The sequence below is a fragment of the Poeciliopsis prolifica genome, unplaced genomic scaffold (assembly GCF_027474105.1).
Source record: "Poeciliopsis prolifica strain line A6 unplaced genomic scaffold, Auburn_PproV2 SCAFFOLD040, whole genome shotgun sequence".
NCBI classification, from domain to species: Eukaryota; Metazoa; Chordata; class Actinopteri; order Cyprinodontiformes; family Poeciliidae; genus Poeciliopsis; species Poeciliopsis prolifica.
The window spans coordinates 4,122,384-4,142,135 of record NW_026562415.1 but is presented as its reverse complement, the minus strand read 5'-3'; the positions used below and the strand labels follow the sequence as shown (position 1 = coordinate 4,142,135).

At 43.5% G+C, this 19,752-nt stretch overlaps 2 protein-coding genes across 8 annotated transcripts in view; both read left to right on the top strand.

Moving 5' to 3' along the window:
• The window catches only part of znf800b (zinc finger protein 800b), a 31,021-nt gene extending 21,323 nt beyond the window's left edge, over positions 1 to 9,698 (top strand). For all 4 annotated transcript variants that reach the window (XM_055054794.1, XM_055054795.1, XM_055054793.1 and 1 more), the window contains 8 exons: positions 334 to 477; positions 2,350 to 2,530; positions 2,644 to 2,821; positions 2,945 to 3,107; positions 3,307 to 3,656; positions 4,400 to 5,533; positions 7,108 to 7,219; positions 7,856 to 9,698. In XM_055054794.1, coding sequence (XP_054910769.1) covers positions 334 to 477; positions 2,350 to 2,530; positions 2,644 to 2,821; positions 2,945 to 3,107; positions 3,307 to 3,656; positions 4,400 to 5,533; positions 7,108 to 7,209 — 2,252 coding nt within the window. In that variant the 3' untranslated portion in view covers positions 7,210 to 7,219; positions 7,856 to 9,698. The remainder of the gene's footprint in view (positions 1 to 333; positions 478 to 2,349; positions 2,531 to 2,643; positions 2,822 to 2,944; positions 3,108 to 3,306; positions 3,657 to 4,399; positions 5,534 to 7,107; positions 7,220 to 7,855) is intronic.
• Positions 9,699 to 10,928: 1,230 nt separating this feature from the next.
• Positions 10,929 to 19,752, top strand: part of grm8a (glutamate receptor, metabotropic 8a) — a 224,189-nt gene continuing 215,365 nt past the window's right edge. For 2 of the 4 annotated variants that reach the window (XM_055054645.1, XM_055054648.1), the window contains exons 1-2: positions 11,172 to 11,603; positions 17,434 to 18,227. In XM_055054645.1, the coding sequence (XP_054910620.1) occupies positions 17,685 to 18,227 (543 nt within the window). In that variant the 5' untranslated portion in view covers positions 11,172 to 11,603; positions 17,434 to 17,684. Of the gene's footprint in view, positions 11,008 to 11,171; positions 11,604 to 14,957; positions 14,973 to 17,433; positions 18,228 to 19,752 lie in introns of those variants that run through there. The other 2 variants (XM_055054646.1, XM_055054647.1) reach the window with 2 other exon arrangements.

Below are 19,752 nucleotides of genomic sequence, written 5' to 3'. Positions count from 1 at the left end.
TTTAATAAAGTAAAAGAAGGAAAAAAATTAATTCATGAACCAAACAATCACAAACCATCACAACCACTATTTTGTTGCACCACCCCTTGGTTTTTGTTAAAGTTCAAATCATCATTTTGAAAAAAAAAAACCAACAACAACAAAAAAGACTTAATCACTACCAATTTCCTTTCAAAATATGAGAAATGCCAAATTATTGCAGACCTTTTTGAACAAACTTCCAGACGGGCTTGCCATTTTCTCCTGGAAGATCGCATTAAAATGGATAATGAGGTACAGAAAGATCCATCTGCTCACTGTTTTATTGTTTGTTTTTTTGTGTTTTACTTGCAGGCACCAACCAGCTCAGAAGTATGCTACTGAGGGAGGTAGACACCATCTTTGAGTGTAAACTGTGTCGCAGTCTGTTCAGAGGCCTCCCGAACCTCATCACGCACAAAGAGTACTACTGCTTATCACGGCTACCTGAATCTGATGGTGAGTAATGCAACACATGCAATACAAAAGTATTGCATGTGTTGTGAAGTTTTGTGAATTTACAAGAAATTTCGAATGACAAACCAACACAAAGTAGTTCATAACTAACTGCAAATGTCGGTCATTTAATGCCATTATAAACCCCTGGTTGTTGGAGAACGTTAACAAACAAGAGTCATGGAGACTAAGAGACTCTGCTGAAAAATTCCCCACATCTTGATCCCTGAGTTAAATCATATTAAAAGTTGCAGTTGGAGCTACAGTTCAGTGGTTTTAATCAAAGCATATTTATGTATTAATTATCAACCACATTTATTATTTATAAATGTGGCCAAGTTGATGGCATATGTAACTTGTAAGGGACTGTAAACATGCAGATATCCACTGAAGCAAGAGGACTCACAGACTTCATTCTTGATCCACTTTCAAAACACTTAAGTAAAAGCATAAGACATCAAAAAGCCTAAATGTCCTCTTTTGTTGTGAAAATCAACAGAGAACAAGTGAAGGGTACATAGATTAATTTGTGCTTCCTAAAGATGAAATAAGCATCTGAAAGTTTCCCACAGATCAGCTAGATTTGTCTTGGTTTCATCTAAGTCATTGTGAACTCTGAAGTTTGTACAAACACTCTGTCTTCACAGTCTCCTTGGACTTCTTCACATTTCACTTCAGCATTCTGTCACTCCAAGGATCCCTCACTCGCTTTCATGCCATCTGTCTCCTAATTATGATTCCTGTCCTTGAACTTTCATATAGAAGCATAGGCACACTGTAGAATCTTCTCTCCTTTGAAAGTTTATTACACAAAGGCCAGCTTTCCCTCCATCAGAGAGACGATAATTTGTCAGTGTTGGAGCTTTTTCAATTTCTAATTAGCTGCAGTGTGTTTCCATGTTTCCAAACTCTTAACTCCAGGGGATGAAGAAGTCTGTAAAACTCTTTATCATTTCTGTAACTCTGCCCTCCTAGAAGGGAAAGAAATCCTCACAAAGGAAGTCGATATATTTTGCTCAGTTTTCTCCACCTCACCAATTACTGCTGTATGAACCTTCTCCATCCTAATGCTGTCATCATCTGCCTGGGGTTGTAATGAGGTTTCCTCTGCATAAGTAGCTTGGTTTTCCTCAATAAAGAGGTTACAGCTTTGGGTTGGATGTGTATTGTATGATTAAATGACCTAATTGCTGTCGTTTCCATCTTTGATATTCTGAGCATTGATCGTTTCTGGTTGCAGCAAAGCTTTGTTTTTCCGAAACACTCGATTTGTGTCACCTGTCGCATTGCACCCCAACAGTCTGAACAATATCTTCTGCCTCTTCGTTTCTAGTTGAGAATTTTTCACACTAATGATGCTTAATGGCAAAATGATTACATGTGCTGCAGAGAAGGAAATCTCTATGATTAAAAGTATTTAATCATAGCAAACAGATTGAGCAACAGAAAGACATGTTGTTTGTTGCTTTTGACAGTCACATTAACAGTAGCAATATTTAATGTTTTTCTCCCCTTTTACCATCATTTAGTTATGAAGCAGAAAGTCGAAGGCAGGACTTATTATGTTGCTTATTTTGATTTTAAAGCTTTCATCTGATTCCGATGATTGAGTTCAGAGATTTGAAACGAAACTGTTTCTTTATTTTTGTCTGTTAAACGGGTTGAGTGATATGCCAAATTATTCATACCACTTCTCAACACCTTCCCTGATCTTTTACCTTTCACAGCTTTCATAATCATACAGAAAAACCCACAACTGGAAAAAAAAAGCCTATTTAATACACTAGGTTTGTGTGTGTGGTTAAAAGCAGTATGTTGTAACAAACCTACCCCTGATCTCTGTTTGAAGTAATGGATGGTGATTTTCTCTGACAGGTTCTTCTGGTGATGACCGACAGACTGTAGCCATGAAGGATCTCCTGGATGCTATATATCCTAGAGCTGACCGGCCCGACTACGTGGTCCGATTAGAGCCCATTCAGACCACCAACAAGGCGGTGTTCCAGTACCTCACCACAGAGGAGGAGCTGGCGAGATTTCCATCACACACAACCAGGTACGTTTTATTAAAACAAGGGACAAACCCGTGTTTATGGTGAAAGCCGTTGCATTTAAATTCACAAACAGAATGTATTTTAGTCACTCATTTGTTTTTGTTGTTCATGACAGTGCCAGAGAGAGTCCTGTTGCTTGGGAAGGAGAGACTATGGAGGGCGTGGAAAACAATCCAGTCAGTCAGCCAAATGCACCTGAGAGCCACAGCAGTCCAGGGCCGAAGACATGGGAGGCTGACGATGAGGCGAAAGAGGAACATCCAAAGCCTGAAGATGAGGGCTCCACCAGTGGGGTAGGTTGTAAATTTGTTTAATGACTCTCTTTGCAAGTCTTTTTTTTTTTTTTTTTTTTTTTTTTTACAAGGACCGTCTTGCTTTTGGTATGAAATAAGTTTTTACTTTTCCTGCCCATCCAGGTTGAAGATGTGACCATTTCCTGTTGTCTCTGTGGCCAAGACTTTAACTCCCGTCGGAGTATCAGGCGCCACTGCCGCAAAATGCACCAGACTAAACTCGAGGAGCTCCGAAAGTTCACGGAGACGCGCACAGTTCCTACAAGCCTGCTCTCTATGGTGAAAGGTAGGAAATCATACAGTGAATAAAAACGAGTTCTGTAACATATCAATTCAAAGAATAGCTCATGATATTAGAAAGAAACACATTTCCTTGTCCAGTTTCAGTTCTTTATCTGAAGAGATGCAGTTTCTAGATAAACTGTGCTTTTTGAAAAAAAATAAATGATCAGTCTGAATAGATATGTATCTCTGTGTTGCTGAAGGCCGACCAAGGACTCTCAGTACACCGACTGGAAAGTCCTGCCCAGTGTGCCTGAAAACCTTCGCCACCAAAGCCAACGTGCGGCGGCACTTTGACGAGGTGCACCGGGGTCTTCGAAGGGACACAATCACACCAAACATCGCATCGAGGCCAGGCCAGCCATTCTCACTGGAAGTCACACCACCCAAGAAGAGCAACAATTCTTCCCCAACACGTGCCCAGGGCTCCAAGACCACTCCTGTGAACTCTAAAACGTCCACCTCAAATCAAGCCCAAGGGAAACCTCAGAGTAAGCAGACGAACTCTGCCTCATGTCGATGCACCCTGTGCAAGAGGAACTACAGCTCCCAGGTAGTGGATTGACTATCACTGGTTTTCACTGATTAACAAATTTACTTTGGTTATGAAAGCATTTCCAGTACCTTCTAATAATACTCACATACCTTGAACCTTTTTTGTGACATTGCAACCACAAATCATGCATGTTATTGGAATATTATGTGGTAGCCCAATGCAAAGCAGGATATTGAAAGGTGGAATGAACATGATCAATGGTTTTCAAAATATATATCAAACTAAAAACACATGGCATGTAACCGCTTTGAACTCACCGTGTCAAAGCGATGGACATGTAGAACCAGGGATGTCCCGATGCAACCTTTTCACTTTTGAAGTACTGAAATTGCTGCTTTCACTATTGGCCAATATCAATATTGACCCAATAAGATATCAGCAACAATAGATATGAGAACAACTGGCCCATTTATTATTAACCAGTAGATCTGCGTGAGATTCACGTACTGCTTAATAGAAATGGTAGGGATGGACTAAATGTTTCCATCCACATGCCAATATCAGAGATTTTAGACCGATATCTGTATTTGCATATCTGTAGACGAAGACTTTGAAGATTCTGCTTTTTGAAATTCCCCAAGCTCAGTCAGATTGCACGAAAAGCATCATTTTTTAAGAGGATTTGATTCTATCACATGAAAAGGGAAACTTGTATCCAGGTGGTTTGTGGTTGTAATGTAAAATGTGTTGGGTGAGGTTTTCTGGTGGTGTGTTCTGAAAAACATGTTTGTTCTTTGTAGCTTATGTTAAAGAGACACATGCGCATCGTGCACAAGATCTACAGTGTCAAAAGTAACAAGTCTGGCGGCACACCATCACCTGCTCCTGCTGTAAACACCCCTGGCACGAGCAGCACTACTGTTAGCCTCAGCAACAATGTCAGAGTGAAGGAGGAAGCAGTGGAGCCGTCAGACGAAGATGATGACGTCGACAGCAGCCCTGCGCCGTCTCCCTCTAACAACAACGGGGCAGCTAAAGGCGTTCCACAGGCTGTTCTGAAAATGAAAGAGGAGGAAGCCCCATCCAGTCCGAAGGTACCTTCATCCACATCTTCATCCTCGTCCCGTGGAGGGAACACATGCACAAACATGGCAGCCAAATTAAGCAAGTTGTCAGTCGGCTTTGACTTCAAGCAGCTCTTCTGCAAGCTGTGCAAACGACAGTTCAGCTCACGTCAGAACTTAACAAAGCACATTGAACTGCACACAGACGGCAACGACATCTTCATCAAGTTCTACCGCTGCCCTCTGTGTCGCTACGAGTCACGCCGCAAACGTGACGTCCTGCGCCACGTGACGGTTGTCCACAAGAAGTCGTCGCAATACCTGGCAAAGATCATGCCCAAACTGGAGAGCAGGGCGGTGAAGAGGCTGGCAGAGGTGGTCCTGAACAGCACCAAGAGGACAGGCAGCAGCGTCAAAGAGGAGATGAACGGGCGTCACATTTCGTCATCGTCATCCTCCTCCTCCTCTTCTTCTCCATCACCTCCAGTCACCCGCAAACAAGAAGCCTCCACGTCTGCCTCGACCGCCACTTCAGCCTCCGCCCCGCCTCCCGCCCCCATCACCAGGAAGCAGCAGGAGCTTTCATCTCTGGTCTCGACTCCCTCCCCGCCCGTCACGCGCAAGCAGGAGAGACAGCAGACGGTTCACCAGTCCCGCCCCATCAGCCCTCCTCTGACCCGGCGCAGTGAGAAACACTCGCTCACTCGCAACGCCTCCTCCTCCACCTCATCCAGTAACCAAACCCCGCACACCCGGCGACACGACATCCAATCAGAGAGCAGCCCCGTGACGTCATCCACTGAAGTCAAAGTGACGAAGAATTTCTCTCTTCATGCTTGTGACCAGTGTGGACGAGCGTTTGCTAAGAAGGTAGGGATTTTAATTAGCCAACTTAATTGGTTCTAAAGTTGACTACAGTTATATTTTGATTTTTCTCTGTTGAGTCTGGCTTCCTCCTAATTCTAATAAAATTTGAGCACAATAGTTTAACTTTCTTCTGCATCAAAAAGGTTTCCACAAGTGACAAATTTTTATGTCTTGTGCGATTGCACCTAAATAAAACTCATCAGTCTCTCCAGGATGTTAATGTTTTTTTGTTATTGTTGCAGCATAAAACTACTAATTTTGTGTCACTTCTTTTCAAAATGTTGCCATCAGAGTTGCACATTTTTACCGTATCATGGTCTTACAAAGAGTTGTCATAGTTCGCGAAAATTTACATTCGTGCAAAATTTGCAAGTATTGATTGAATTTGCATCAAAAGTTGCAATCGCAACATTGCAGCATCCTAGAGGGACTGATTTATTGACTCATTAAATACTTTAAAAGAAGAAATTCAAAAACTAGAAAGAAACTTTTGGAGTCCTCAAGAAATTCAAGCAAGTGCCAGGACTCCCTACACGCTAAGTGCAAATCTTACTCCGGAACGGCAGCAGGTAGAGGCAAGTGTTTCTACGCACAATCGCCGCATCTGGTGTCAACAGGGCCAGCAAAAAGCCTCAACTGCAATGAAAACAGACTCCTGTCATGCTGAAAGTACCAGCATTTGATTGTAGTGAAGATAGTATCTCCAAGGACTTTTGCAAAAAGAGTTGTGTTGAAGAGAAAAGGTGGACGCTTCGCATGCAGAGCTCCGTCATTGTGCTGGAATGACTTTTAATCTGAGAGAGAGTCGCTTTGCTTCAATTTGCCTAAAACACTCCCCTAAATAAATAATGGAGCCAGAAATCCTACCGGGGCCAATTTGACCAACAAAGCAGAAGCAACACTGTGATGAGCAATGTTTTTTGTTTTGTCCAACATGATGGAGCATCATGCCACAAGACAGCAGTGCTGAACTGGTTTAGGGATCAAAATGTTAAAGGTTTAACTCGGTGGGTTTTAAACCCATTTAACCCCAACATGTCCTCAACTCTCAAAACCAAAAAGGTCCTCCTAAAAAAAAAAAAAAAAAGAGCCAAATCACCAGTCAGGATTTGGCTCATATACTGCAAGTCCTGGGAAAAGAAGAGCCCAGATTCAAACTTTGGGAAAAAATTGCAAGTCCTCAGATGTGCCCGGGTCAGCTTTTCTATTGCTTTTATGAATGCGCAGTCAATGGTGCTTTGGCATCGCTGTGTGTTGAGTAGGTGTCTCCTATCTGCTGCTGAGAATAGAGAGACCAGCTTATTTATTTTGGAGGACAGAACTGTGTTGTACTCCATTTTAAATAAATGTAATTGGCTGTGGGGTCAGCTGAAGAACCGCCACTGGTCTGATAAATAAAAGAAATATTAAAACACTGAAGCAGGACAATTTTGTGGAAAAACAAGGTTTCCACCTGTCTTAAAACTTTTGCGCATGACTATAAAATCCCCCAGATTGTGTGAACGTGGTATAAGTATAAACTTAATTTTATTTCTGCTTCCTCTTTAATTCTTTTGTTCTCTCCCTTTTAAATCCAGGTGTACCTGGAGTCTCACAAGCGAAGCCATCGAAACGCCACGGTGGGACCAGCGAGCAGGAGGAAAGGAGTCAGCACGCGCTCCAAATCTCTGCTCTGGTGAAACACGCAGTGTAAGAATACCGCACTCACCGTTATTACACAGACTCTTCTTCATTCCCGTCCTCCGGTTTCCTCCTCGTCTTTGTTTTTCCCCTCCTCCCCTCGCAGTGTATGTGCAATCAGAAACCACTAAGCAAGGCTGAATTGTTGCAAACCTCAGCAAATTCTTGAAAGTCTGCCCTTTTAAGATGTTGCTTACCACAAGTTTTTGTGTGCGGCAAAAGTAAGCTTTGATTCTGTCTGTGCTGAAGACGACTCCCTTCGGTAGGGAGAAGAAGCCATTAATCAGCACACTGACCAGCTGTTTCCTCAATTCTTTATTTACTTACTCGTGAATCGCACTGCCGCTCTCTGCTCACTAAAAATGGCGACACGTTTCTGTCCAGGCTTTTAAATCTATAGTTTTATAAATAAATAAATAAATTAGAGGTTGCTATTTTTATGACTTTATAACTACAATCTTCCTTTTTTATCAGGATTTTATTAAATGGATAATAGAATAGAGCATAAAAGTGAAGGACTCATCTGGATTCTACTCAATTCTGATAAAAATGCTGTAACTTCGGTTTAACTTCAACTTGTGCTGATGATTTCACTGTTTTTATTTTGTTTGTTTGTTTTTTCTCTTCTCTCATTTCGACTTGCAGATCGCCACAAACGAAGAACAGAAAGCCACAAACAATTACACAGCAAATCACAACATTTAACTGGAAATTGAGACTACTAGAGGAAGAACAAGGAAGACCCGGAAACATGAAGGAAGAAGCTAAGCAGGGCCTTACAGAAGAGAATAGTTGCATATGAACCAAAAGAAAAGAAAAACTGTTGTAAACTGACGATATGTAGTTTCATAACGAAGCTATCAACACAAAGACTCCAATCTGCTGTACATATACATATCTGTATTTACTCATGTGAATATGGAGCTATATGCAGACTACAGATATTTACTGCTTTGCTTCTATTACCCTGCATTTAGCGAGTTGCTGGAGGTAGTCTGCGTGAATGAGTGAGAACGAGGAAATCAGAAACTGGATTTCTGGGCCCAGCCCGGTGACATATGAAAGATATTTTTTGAATTCTTTAAAAATGAAGAATATTATAACTTAATTTTCCTCCGCTGAACTATGCCTCGTTAAAGGTTATTCCACTGGCATCTCAAATCAGTTCCTCGTTTGCGGTCTGACATTTTTTGAAAGATGTAAATTTCCAACCCTCATTTATTTTCCAAATGAGTCGTCTACTGTTCTCTGCTGCTTGGCAGCACTAAAACTAGCAAAGGTGTACTTGGCTCGAATATGAATTTGTTTTAATTCAGAAACGAAAAAATAAAAAAAATCAGACATATTGTCCCCATTGTAAAACAAAACTCAGTCTTTCTTATTAATGCTAAAACCTTGTTGTCTGATTGCGCTTCAGCACGACTGAAGGTTAAGTCTATTTCTTCAGATGGTTTGAAACTTTAAATAATGTATGAAAGACAGAGCTACAATGAGACTGAGGGTAACAATTTGCAACAGGTTACAGTATTACTGCTGTAGTTTTTTAAGACATTAACTGGAAGAATTTACTGTCCAACTGCCTTTATATTGTCTTCATGTCCTTCCACGGCCCTATTATGACACGCTGTTATGTTACCTTGCATCCTCAGTGCCTAAGAGCTGGTCTAGGTGAGCTACAGAAAGCAGAACCATCCCTGACTGAAAGCCCTCCACAAATCTACACTGGAGCATTTTTACACTATCTGTCTGATCTTAGTTTTTAATCTTTACCAATGTAATATGTTTATTTTTTACTAGTTTGTGCATTGTTTGCTGATTAAAAATGTGTTTCTGTGAGTCCAACCGTTGCGATCGTTTGACAGCGACACCTAAAGGTAGTCTTTGAGACACTGGGAAGAGTTTGGAGGGAATGAAGAAGACCAAGATCGGAGGAAAAGTGAGGAAGACCAAATGTAGATATGTCTTAATGTTCAAACTGTAAGCCATGAAAAAGAACAAAAAAGCAGAAACAAAGAAAGACCAACCTTTATTTTTGTAACAACAAAGGCTTCTGCAGCAGACATACTGTGTATTAACTCATCCATGTCGGATGGCATAAATAATAGCTATAATAGATAACGTACTTATTTACAAGTTGTTGGTTTTTTTTGTTTTTGTTTTGCCCAGATGTTTCTAACATGTTTGAGCCGTGAGCATGCCATTCTGCCGCCGGTTTAAGTTGCTCACTTGTTCCTCGTTTTGTTTTTATTTCATTTTTTTTTTACTGCTTGTTAAAACACAAGAGCACAAAGACATGACTCAGAAGGGTTTAGTTCATGTATGTTTTTTTTTCTTGTTTTTCTTTTCTTTTTTTTTTGTCCTGAAGTTTTTGTTCATCATATATTGTTATATGTTAAGCTTTTTCCTCTAGAGACCACCAGAAGTAGAAAAGCCTTTTCAGATGTGACCAGAATGTTAAAAGCCACTATTTAATAAATAAAAAATATTACTCAAAAGCCCCCGAGTGGATTTCTATATGGATTTGTGTTTGTTTTGTATTAGTCAGTTATTTTTTATTTATTTATTTTTTTTTAAAAAAATCATAAATTGTAGAATTTCTTCAACTCATTAGGGCCCCCTACCGGTCTGGGGTGGGAGGGCACAAAATAAATGTAAAAGAATTGGCAAATGCGCTTCAATAAATAATAGAACATTAATTAAAGTTAATAATTCAATTTGAAATATAAATACAAATTAGTGAGTGCCAATTATATTCCTCAGCATCATATAAGACCAATAAAGTGCATAAATCTGTCCTGATTGTTGAAAATATAATCTGAATTGGATTTGGCCAAATTTGATTAACTCAAATGTCATTTATTTCTTTGTCATGGTCAAATTAAAGCCAACATCACCTTGCAGGCTCTCGGCCTGCTTGATGTCCTGCTCAAAGTATCTCCACTGCCTGGAGATCAAAGCTTCCAGCTGCTGTGACACTACGTCTTGAAATACACAAGTAAGTAAAACCGATCACGTTTTAAAATCTGAATAATCAAAGTAAATGCACTTTTTGATGATTATTTTTATGCACGCAGATGCGCCTGTACTTTCTGGATCATTGCACTTTGGTCACTTTGAGGCAAGAAAATCACCATCTGGTTTTCTCAACGTTGTAATTACACACTCTTGCCACAAGATGGTGCCATTGACCCGCCTCTCTGGGTCTTTTCCGAACGCGGTAAAATCGACAAATTGAACGTGTTGTCCCCCTCCCTCTCCTCCCCCCCAAACGCTGTCAGGCAGAGGGAACACCCCAGTCTTGTTCCTAATGCCTCCACACACAGCTTATCAAATTGTTATTTCACAGCAGATGGGACGCGGTTCATTTGTTTAATTCCGTTCACCACAAAGAGTCACGGCGCGCTGGTTTTTACAAGGAAAGCTGCTTTGAAGGAGGGGATAATCAATGGGCTCAGTGGAAAAAAAATTGGGGGAAGTTCGTTCAATTAACCGTGCATTATTATTATTATTTTTTATGACTTATTAACGTGTTGTCCAAATAAGGAAGAAGGGACAGAAATGCGTCCGACTGATCAGTAATAAACTTAATTGGATGTGGAGGAGGGAGTCCGCGCGAGGACAGTGGCGCAATTAGGCGTCGATTTGGTGCGTCGCGCGCCAGCACCGAGGAGTCCGAGCGGGCCGTGCGTGTGTACGCGCGCGCGGGCGGGCGCTCCAGCCGACACAAAGTGAGACTTTGAGGGGAGAAGTGACCACGCGCAAAGTGTGCGTGGGAGCTCACGGATCACCCTAATCAGGTGGGTTTCACCAACAATATTGATCCGCGCCGCGTGTCATAAATTCCTCCGCTCCGTCTCCCCCTCCTGCACCTCTCTCTCTCTCTCTCTCTCTCCGTCTCTCTCTCTCACTCTCTCTCTCTTTCTGTCTGTATCTCAGATTCATTCTTGGTCATCGGCTTCCACAGACAGCCTCTATCTCCATTGTCTCCTTAAACAAGTGCGGAGTTAATAGTCGCAGTTTGCGTCACGACTGCAGCTCCATGCCCTTTGCGGATCTTTTTTCATCATCATCATTATTATTGTTGTCTTGCAATCAATCTTTTGATTTTTGGAGAGAGGAGAAAGAATCCCCTCTCTCTCTCTCTCTCTCTCCAGCGGGACTGAAATATATACATGCCTATTATTTGAGCTGTGAAACTGCTGAGCTCCGCAAGGAAGTTGCCTCAGGCGGACAGGGACCCCGCGGGATGCTGCGCCTCTTCCACGTCGTGGGTCGGAACCTGAATTTCTGATTCTCTTACCTCAAACTCTTCCCTCCGTGGGCGTCTTCACATTCCTTCGGTGATGGGTGTTTAATGCCAGGACTGTCTCGTGCGCCGCGCAGTAGTTGTTGGGTGAGTATGGACGTCTGAACTTGATGCACACACGTCGTCCTGGAGGTGAACGTGAAATCCTGCAAAGTGCATTTGTCTCGCTCTCTCTCTCTCTCTCTGCACTGGTACTAATTAGGCTGCAATCAGAACCCACCACCCCAGAACCGAGCCCATTGGGGGCGCATAACCAGCGCACACGCCTAGACTTTGATCTCCAACTCTCTCGACATGCATTTTATCTCCGAGACGCACGACTCTGTCTGTGCGAAATGTTGGAGGAAAAATGCGATTGGGCTTGAAGGTGTGTTCTTTAAACGATTGTATGTTTGTTTGGAGTCATGCATCCGCCCTTAACAATCCAAATGGGGGTGCATGCAGGACCTGCGCAGGTAGTAGAGGAATGGGTGTGAAGATCAGCAAGTGGCTCCAGGGAGGAAGAGAAAAGTGGTCCAGAGGGACTCGCTGACCAACAACTCTCGGACCACGAGTGAGGAAGAAACGGTGGGGGGAGAGGACAGGAAAGCTATTTCTTTCTGAGAAGCATTCTCTCCCCAAAACCAGTGATGTGGGGGTGGAGGATAGGAAGAGAGGGGGGTGGGGGTGCTGAATGCAGCAAGGGATAAGATTGGGAGGAGGAAGAGGAGGAGGCAACTGTGGCTTGCACAGGATTGCAGAAATAAGAATGAAGTCGCCGGAGGTGGACGGATGAACTCCCAACAACCAGTCGAGGGTGTAAATTAAAAAGAGCGACGAGCTTCACCGAAGGCTTTTTAGGGTTCAACCCTCTTCATCTTTGAGCCACTAAACATCACAGCAGGGGAACCCTCATCATCATCCTCCTCCTCCTCTCTCTCCTCCTCTTCCTCAAGGCAGCCACAAGAGAGATTAAATCATTTCCACCCCCTGCCCCCCTCCACCCACCCATCCGCCGCTCTCCCCCAGCATTTGAGAAGAATCATAAGAGCTCTCTTGAGGTTGAAGGAGTAAGAGCCAAGACGATTAGCATAAGATCAGGTGTGTTGCTTATGAGCGCAGACACACAAATGTCACCTCTTTCACCCTTCGAGTCGCTGATAATCTTCAGAGACACCGAGTGCAAATGAGGCTGGAGACCGCCTCATTCACCCCGATCAGATCTGTTTCTTTTCAGCGTCCCTCCGGAGACATTTGCGTGCAGTTGCAGCTCGAATAAACAGAACAGGTTTTAACTTGTTACCTAATGCCTGTAGGAGTTGACAAAATGCCTTCAACTTTGTCGTATATTGTCGTGTGATGGCTACAAGCTTGAGTATTTTTTTGGGGTGGGGTGGGGGTTGAATTCCATGTGCAAGATCAACAGCATGTCGTTGATCAGGTGTTGCCAGAAACTCTTGACTTGGACCCTTTGCACACATGAATATGCTTTGATCAAAACCATCCCACTGCAGCGCCGGGCTGTATGTTTCTGGTCATTGTCCTGCCTTTGAGTGTCGCTTCACAAAACGTCCCGTTAACCCTGATCACTTGGGAATCATCATCATTGTCATTATGTCATCATGGCGGTTCTCTTCAGCAGGGGACCAAGGGGCAGCTGGTGTAGAGTTTGGCACGCTGGGGCGAAACGTTCCAATTTGGTCTCGTCTGACCAAAGCGCCTTTTCCTGCACGTTTGCTGCGTCCCCCCTTATGGCTTCCTCTTTTTCCTCCATTCTTCCTCGAAGGCGAGATTTCTGGAGTGCATTCTAATTCCGATTCTTCCACATGAGCTGTGGATCTTGGCGGATCTCTGTGGCTGCTTCTCTGATTAACGCTCTCCTCGTCTGACCTGTCAGTTAGCTGCGTTGCTCTTTCCCCTTGAGGCCTCCAGAGCAGCGTGGCATTCATACCGTTAAAAGAAACAAAACAAAACAAAAAAATGATGTGGCTCTTTTGTTTCGCGGGACTTTTGGAGACAGCTGAATGCACCCGCTTTCATTTAGGGTCGTCGGAGTAAAGGTGGCTGAATTCAAAGCAGTTGATGTTTGTGTCAAGGGTATGGGAAGCAAGCACGGCGGCTTTGAGTAATTGTGCAAAGCGCTGTGAAATAAAATAGGAACCTCTGCTTCTGAGACGTGCTGGACTTTGATTAGACCGATTCGGAAGCAGATGTGAGTTACATACGCTGCACATCAGAATTACTGGGGCCACTAAACCTCATTAAGAAACCCTCTGTGATTTCGCCAAGGAGAAAGTGTTTAATAAACAATGATGCAGTAAGTAGACTATGGTGTTTGCAGATGAATCAGAGCTGGCTAACCTATATAATGCTTGCTTGGCTTGTACAAGTGGCTTTGACCTATTTCCATTTTGAGTGGGGAGGAACTGATGAATTAATTGGGACAGGAATGAATTACATTCATCAAGTGTCACGCCGGGATGTCAACCGATTCCCAAGCCTGTTCGTGGGGCTTTGTGTGGACAAAAATCAAGGTTGGGTGGGGTGGGGGGGCTAAAGTGTGTTTCTAAAGGCTGAGCACAGGAGAGCCCTTGTGTTACCACAGGGGAGGTTTTTTTGGGAGCAAAAGGGCAGGATCTGATCCAGCAGGAACAGATGCAGTGAAAGATCAGGAGCAGGATCTCCTGCAGGGCGGTACAAGCTCGTCTGTCTTAAATAGCAAGCGGGGTGGGGGGGAATCCCAGCCAGAAAATGATTTATTGCTGTCCAGTTCTACAAGATGGAAACCCAAGATGAGGTGATTACTTAAAAACTCAAGATTGTGTTAAATGTTTTGTTTTTTTTTTGAGAGAGAGAGAGAACAGCATTACAAAAGCCTCTAAAAAAATACTTGTCAGGTTTTGGCTGGCTTTATTGTCAAAGAATCAAAAGGGAAGCTTTTATCTTATTTTTTGTGTCCCTCTGGATCAGCTCTGCCTTCACTCTCTCTCTCTCTGTTTCTCTCGTGTATTTTCCCTGCCACTGATCAATCACTAGCTGAGTGATCACAGCTGTGTTCATCAGTCTCTCAGCAGCACACCCCTGCTGTTTTGCTTTGGATTTTGCAGGATGTTTTTCTACCTTCAGAGTGAAACTTTTTCCACCACTTTTCCGAGCCGGACTGCCTGTCGTTTCGTTGGCCGTGGAAACGGGATCTCCGTGTCCAGTTAGGGAATAGCTGGCACTTGAAATTTGGCTATTTGGAAACCTTGAACTTGACCTGTGAGGATTGGGGCGTCTTCAAGGAGATCAGACATCTGCTTGGCTCAGCAGATATCTGCAGTTTGACGGGACAATGCAATGACTACGGTTGTTTATATTCTGCTTGTCAGATAAAAGGTCATTGTTCCATCATATTTAGGTGGATAGTTGTCAAAGGGGAAGTTTAACTCAAGCTGCCCGACTACTAAAGACTGAAAAGAACGAGGATGAACCAAGGTAATGACCTTTCCTTTAACGCCTGTATACCTGTGTTTACTGCTATCCGATTTGGTGACAGCTGTTATGTCAACTGGTGATTGTTTCTCATCTTGGGTATTACCTGGGCCAATATCTGAATACGTCTCTGTCAGTTCAGATAGAAGATCTGCAGAGCTTCCAGTGAGATCGTGGGACATTATCTTGTGCTTCTTGCTCTGCTGTCTGTGCATGGTGAATGTTTCGCCGCTATAATTTTAGTTTTAATCGCATAATCTGCAGTATTTTTTACTTCCAAAGAAAGCCTGCAGCACTCTGATTTAAAGATAAATTAGCATATTCTACAGTTTTGGAAGAAAGGGAAGACGATGCTGTAACATTATTTTTCTTAAAATAACCCTTTAGAAGGCAAAACGGATAAGTAATGGTGTTATCCGCTTAAAGCTTGTGGTATTGTGGTATCGCAGTTGATTGCTAGAGGATGTTGTCGCCGGGTCTAGTTTAAAATAAGATGAGACTGACTTTACTTTAGGAGTTTGTTGAGCGGAGCCTTTTGGTTTTATACCTTCCCGGACTTGACAAAACATCCGTGGCTTATAAACCATGCAGTTTCAGACCCTGCATGGTTTTAGAGGCATCTCTAGTTTTAGTTTTCTGAATAATCTTTTTCAGAACCTCAGTGGATATAAATTTAAATCTGTTTCGCTGGTTGGTGGACTGGGCTTAAAGCATTTATGCTCTTGTTAGTGTTTACATGATAGAGAAAAGGATGCTGCATATTCAAGAAGATGTATGGCTATTTATGTGAACAAAACTCTCCACACTAGGGTGAAGTTATGCAGCTATATTCACACAAACTGAATATAGCCACTAACACTTGCCAAAAATGAGTGTGTTAGTGTCAGATTTGTTGCCATGGATCTCACCGAAAGAAATTAAAGGGAAAAAAATGTGTTTTTTTTCCTTTCCCCTTGAATCTGGCTGTCAAGCTAACGATTAATTATCTTTAAATATTTATTTAGGCCCCAGAAATTTGCACAAATTGCCTCTTCACCCTGTCTGCACTCACAAAATTAGGAAAAAAAAAGAGAGAGAGAGAGAGAAAAAAGAGAAAATCAAGGGTTTGAGATCAGGGGAGGCAAATGAGAAAATAAATTCCCAGGGGCCTCAGCTAATGAAAGCACATTAGCAGTCACACCGTGTAGAAATCCGCCAGTTCGTCATAAGCAATTTTCAGTCCCCCGACCAACTTATTGCAACAATATGGCTGCTTGCTGCGCGGCTCGGTGGAGGAAGCATGACATTATTACAACCGGGGGTGAAGGCGGAACCTTCTCGCAGTGGGTGAAAGCTGATAAAGCGTATCAACACTTAATGACGATAATGTCAAATAATGAAAAAATATATATAAACTCACTTTACCTGTTGAGTTTGAAGCCCAGGAGGAAGAGGAGGAGGAGGCACTGAATATGTTTATTGAACTGCAGCAGATGCGCCACGGCTCTGTTGCGATGCTGTTGCTTGCCTCATGTTTCTGTTGTCTCTCTCTATTTATTTTTTAACTCTTTGCTTCTTTCCTCTCTTCACCCCCCTGCCTCCCACCTCCTCCTTCTTCTTCTGCGTCGTCACAGCTGCAGCAGGTAGTCATGCGACTAGCTCGAGGAGCTCCCCGAGGAGGTCCTCCATAAGCCGTTTCTCTCCTTGACCTGGCAGCAGAGAATAAGGGTGTAGAGGCGACGACGAACTGTAAACGCTTGGGATATTTTCTTTTGCTGTCCAATAAGCGCACTCCCAATGGGCTTTTTGCAGGAATCTAGTTGCACACTCTTAACGAACATTTTTGCACCGAAACCCCTTCTGGTCCATTTACGTGTTCAGTTTTCTTGAGTTCACACCTGCCATCGCATGAATTAAACCTGAACTACAGTTTTCATTGTATTTCCTCGACTTCGCCTTGTTGAAGCCGTCGTTTGGTTACAAATGAACCAATGACAGGAGAGTCCATGGAGTCTTGAAAACTGTAATAGGCGATCGCAGGAAACGTGGGACAATGGTTCCACGACAAAACTGGACGTTTGTAATGGTGTAAATTGACAGACTGGTTGGGGATTCTGCCAAGAGAGACACTGCAACAAACATGACCAGTGGTCAGTTTAATGGCATCAGCAGCCTGATCACCACTGTTCTTTCTTTCCATCTGACGTTTTGTCTTCCAGTGTAATCATTTGTCATCAGAGGATAAATGTCACATGTGAAATAAATCTTGAAATTATTCATCATGGTCTAATTTTTTGTTACTTTGTGCATTTTTTACAGGGGTTTGTGCACGTTTGGGATCCTCCGTATATCTGTTTATTTGTTGTTGTAGCTTCATTCATCTTGGTCAGTTTTCCACGTGACATGTGAGATTTGCTACCCTGCAGCGGTTTGACCCTTGCACAGTTAATGGTACCAACATGTCTTGTCTCTGTCTCTTCAACAGGCTCTGCAAAAGATGTGACTGGTGGTTTACGCGCTCTGCCCCCGAACCAGATACTCGCAGCTGAAGTGCCACATTTCCTGCCACACGTCCTGTCCGCGCTCTGTCTTCCCTGGATTATGACTGGCTCATGGGGCTCGGCTAACTCCGCACCCGGGGTCCTTTACCCCCGCCTCATTAATCAGTAGAAAAGGGCTGACTTTAATAATCTTTAAAGACTCTCGGATCGCGTTGCGTTACTAATCTCTTTGATCATGGAATCTCAGTGGGGCCCGACTCTTCCCCTCCACTCTCCCTCTGTCATCTTCCTGCTTCTGGCTGCTTCTTACACCTGGCTCTTTCCCGTCACATCCCCTCAGCGAGTCCCGATAGACCCCCAGGCCGCTCCGGAATACGCTCACTCCATCCGACTGGACGGCGACATCATACTCGGCGGGCTTTTCCCGGTGCATTCGCGGGGAGATCGCGGCACGCCTTGCGGGGAGCTGAAAAAGGAGAAGGGCATCCACCGCCTGGAGGCCATGATGTTCGCCATCGACCTGATCAACAAGGATCCCGAACTGCTGCCCAACATCACGCTGGGGGCCCGGATCTTGGATACCTGCTCCAGGGACACGTACGCTCTGGAGCAGTCCCTGACGTTTGTGCAGGCCCTGATAGAGAGGGACGGCTCCGACGTCCGCTGCGTCAACGGGGACCCTCCGATCTTCACCAAGCCCGACAAAATTGTGGGCGTGATCGGAGCCGCGTCCAGCTCCGTGTCCATCATGGTGGCCAACATCCTCCGTCTGTTCAAGGTTAGATTGGGTCTAATTTTCCCCCTCTGATCGTTTCTGTTTCATCTTGACTTTACAACCACAAACCTAAATGTAGGATGCTTGATTAATCAACTAAAGAAAAAGAATAATTGTGAAGTCATGGGAAAATTAGGAGTGTGGTGGCATTTTGTATTCATGTTCCAAATTTTATATCTGTTGGTGTACTTTCTCTTTCATTCCCTGGACACTTTTAATGTCTGGCTGCAGATTCTTAATTGGATCTGCAGTGACTCCCATAGTCATGCTCAAGAGTGATCACAGTTACCCTTAAGCAACAGTTTTCAGATTTTTTTCCAGGCCATTAACAGGTTATTTTCAAGGATAGTCCTATATTTGCCTCCAACTTTCTCTTTGTTGCCCCGACCAGCCTTTTTGTTCGACGGGGACAAACAAAATCTCTGCATCTGCATCACACTGTCTCAAAGTGTCGAGGTTTGTTGATGACGAACGCAGTGTTAGTTTTCCCGATTCGATTCCAAGGTGTTTTCACATTCCCTTACGTGGCTTTTGGCACCTATTATCGGTTTTCTCGAACAGTAACTTCCTTCCTGTCACTCTTCCATAAAGGCTGGATTTAAGCCGATGGCTCTGCCAGCAGACTCTCCCACTCGACGTGTGGATCTCTGCAAGTCCGCCAGTTAACGTGTGTTATGGGCTGCTTCTCTAAATGATGCTTCTCTTGCTCGACCTGTCGGTTTAATAGGGCAGTGATGTCTCAGTAAGTTTGAGCAACCACTTTAATCTGCGTGACAACTTTTTTTTCCCCCTGACCCTTCCTTACTCTTCGTGTTCACCTCCAAGACCTTCACAGACCAGCTGGATTTACACCGAGACTAAATCGCACATGGAGTTGTTTTGGGGAATTGGAGTAAACTACACATAGACTACCTAGTCTAATGCTGGTAATGTTTTATTTTGGGTGATTAAATGGATGATAAGCATAAATGCACATCACGCCTTTTAGATGTTTGTAAAGTCTTGATCCAGGATTCCTTTGACTTCACAATCACGTTGTCACAAAATCCCAGTGAATTACGTTCGCAAGGATTAAGGTGGAAGTTCAAGGGGGTACGAACACTTTTGCCAGGCACTGCACACGCATGCACCCATACAGGCAAGATAAAGTTCAGTGATTGCAGCCGTTTGAAGCCTTATCGGTTTGTGCAGCGGTGACACCTCTTCCTTCACCAGTTGCAGGAGAAAGATAGCCTGAGCGTTTCACTCTGGGAGCCCAAAAGTGCGATTTCAATCAAACATTCAGATGCGTCTGCGAAGGAGAAACCGATGTGTCAAGTGATGCTTGTAAGTTTAAGGTTGAGCGAAATAATGACAAAATGAAATAAAAATAAAATGGGTATCCATTACGAGCTCGAAATCTGTCAACAGCCACTTCTGCGGTTTGTGCGCACGTGTGTCGCCTGCGAGGCCGCCGCTTTGTGATGCCATGTTTTCAAGTACGTGTGTGGGCCTAATTGAGTGTCCTCATCAGGGTGCAACCCTTTTT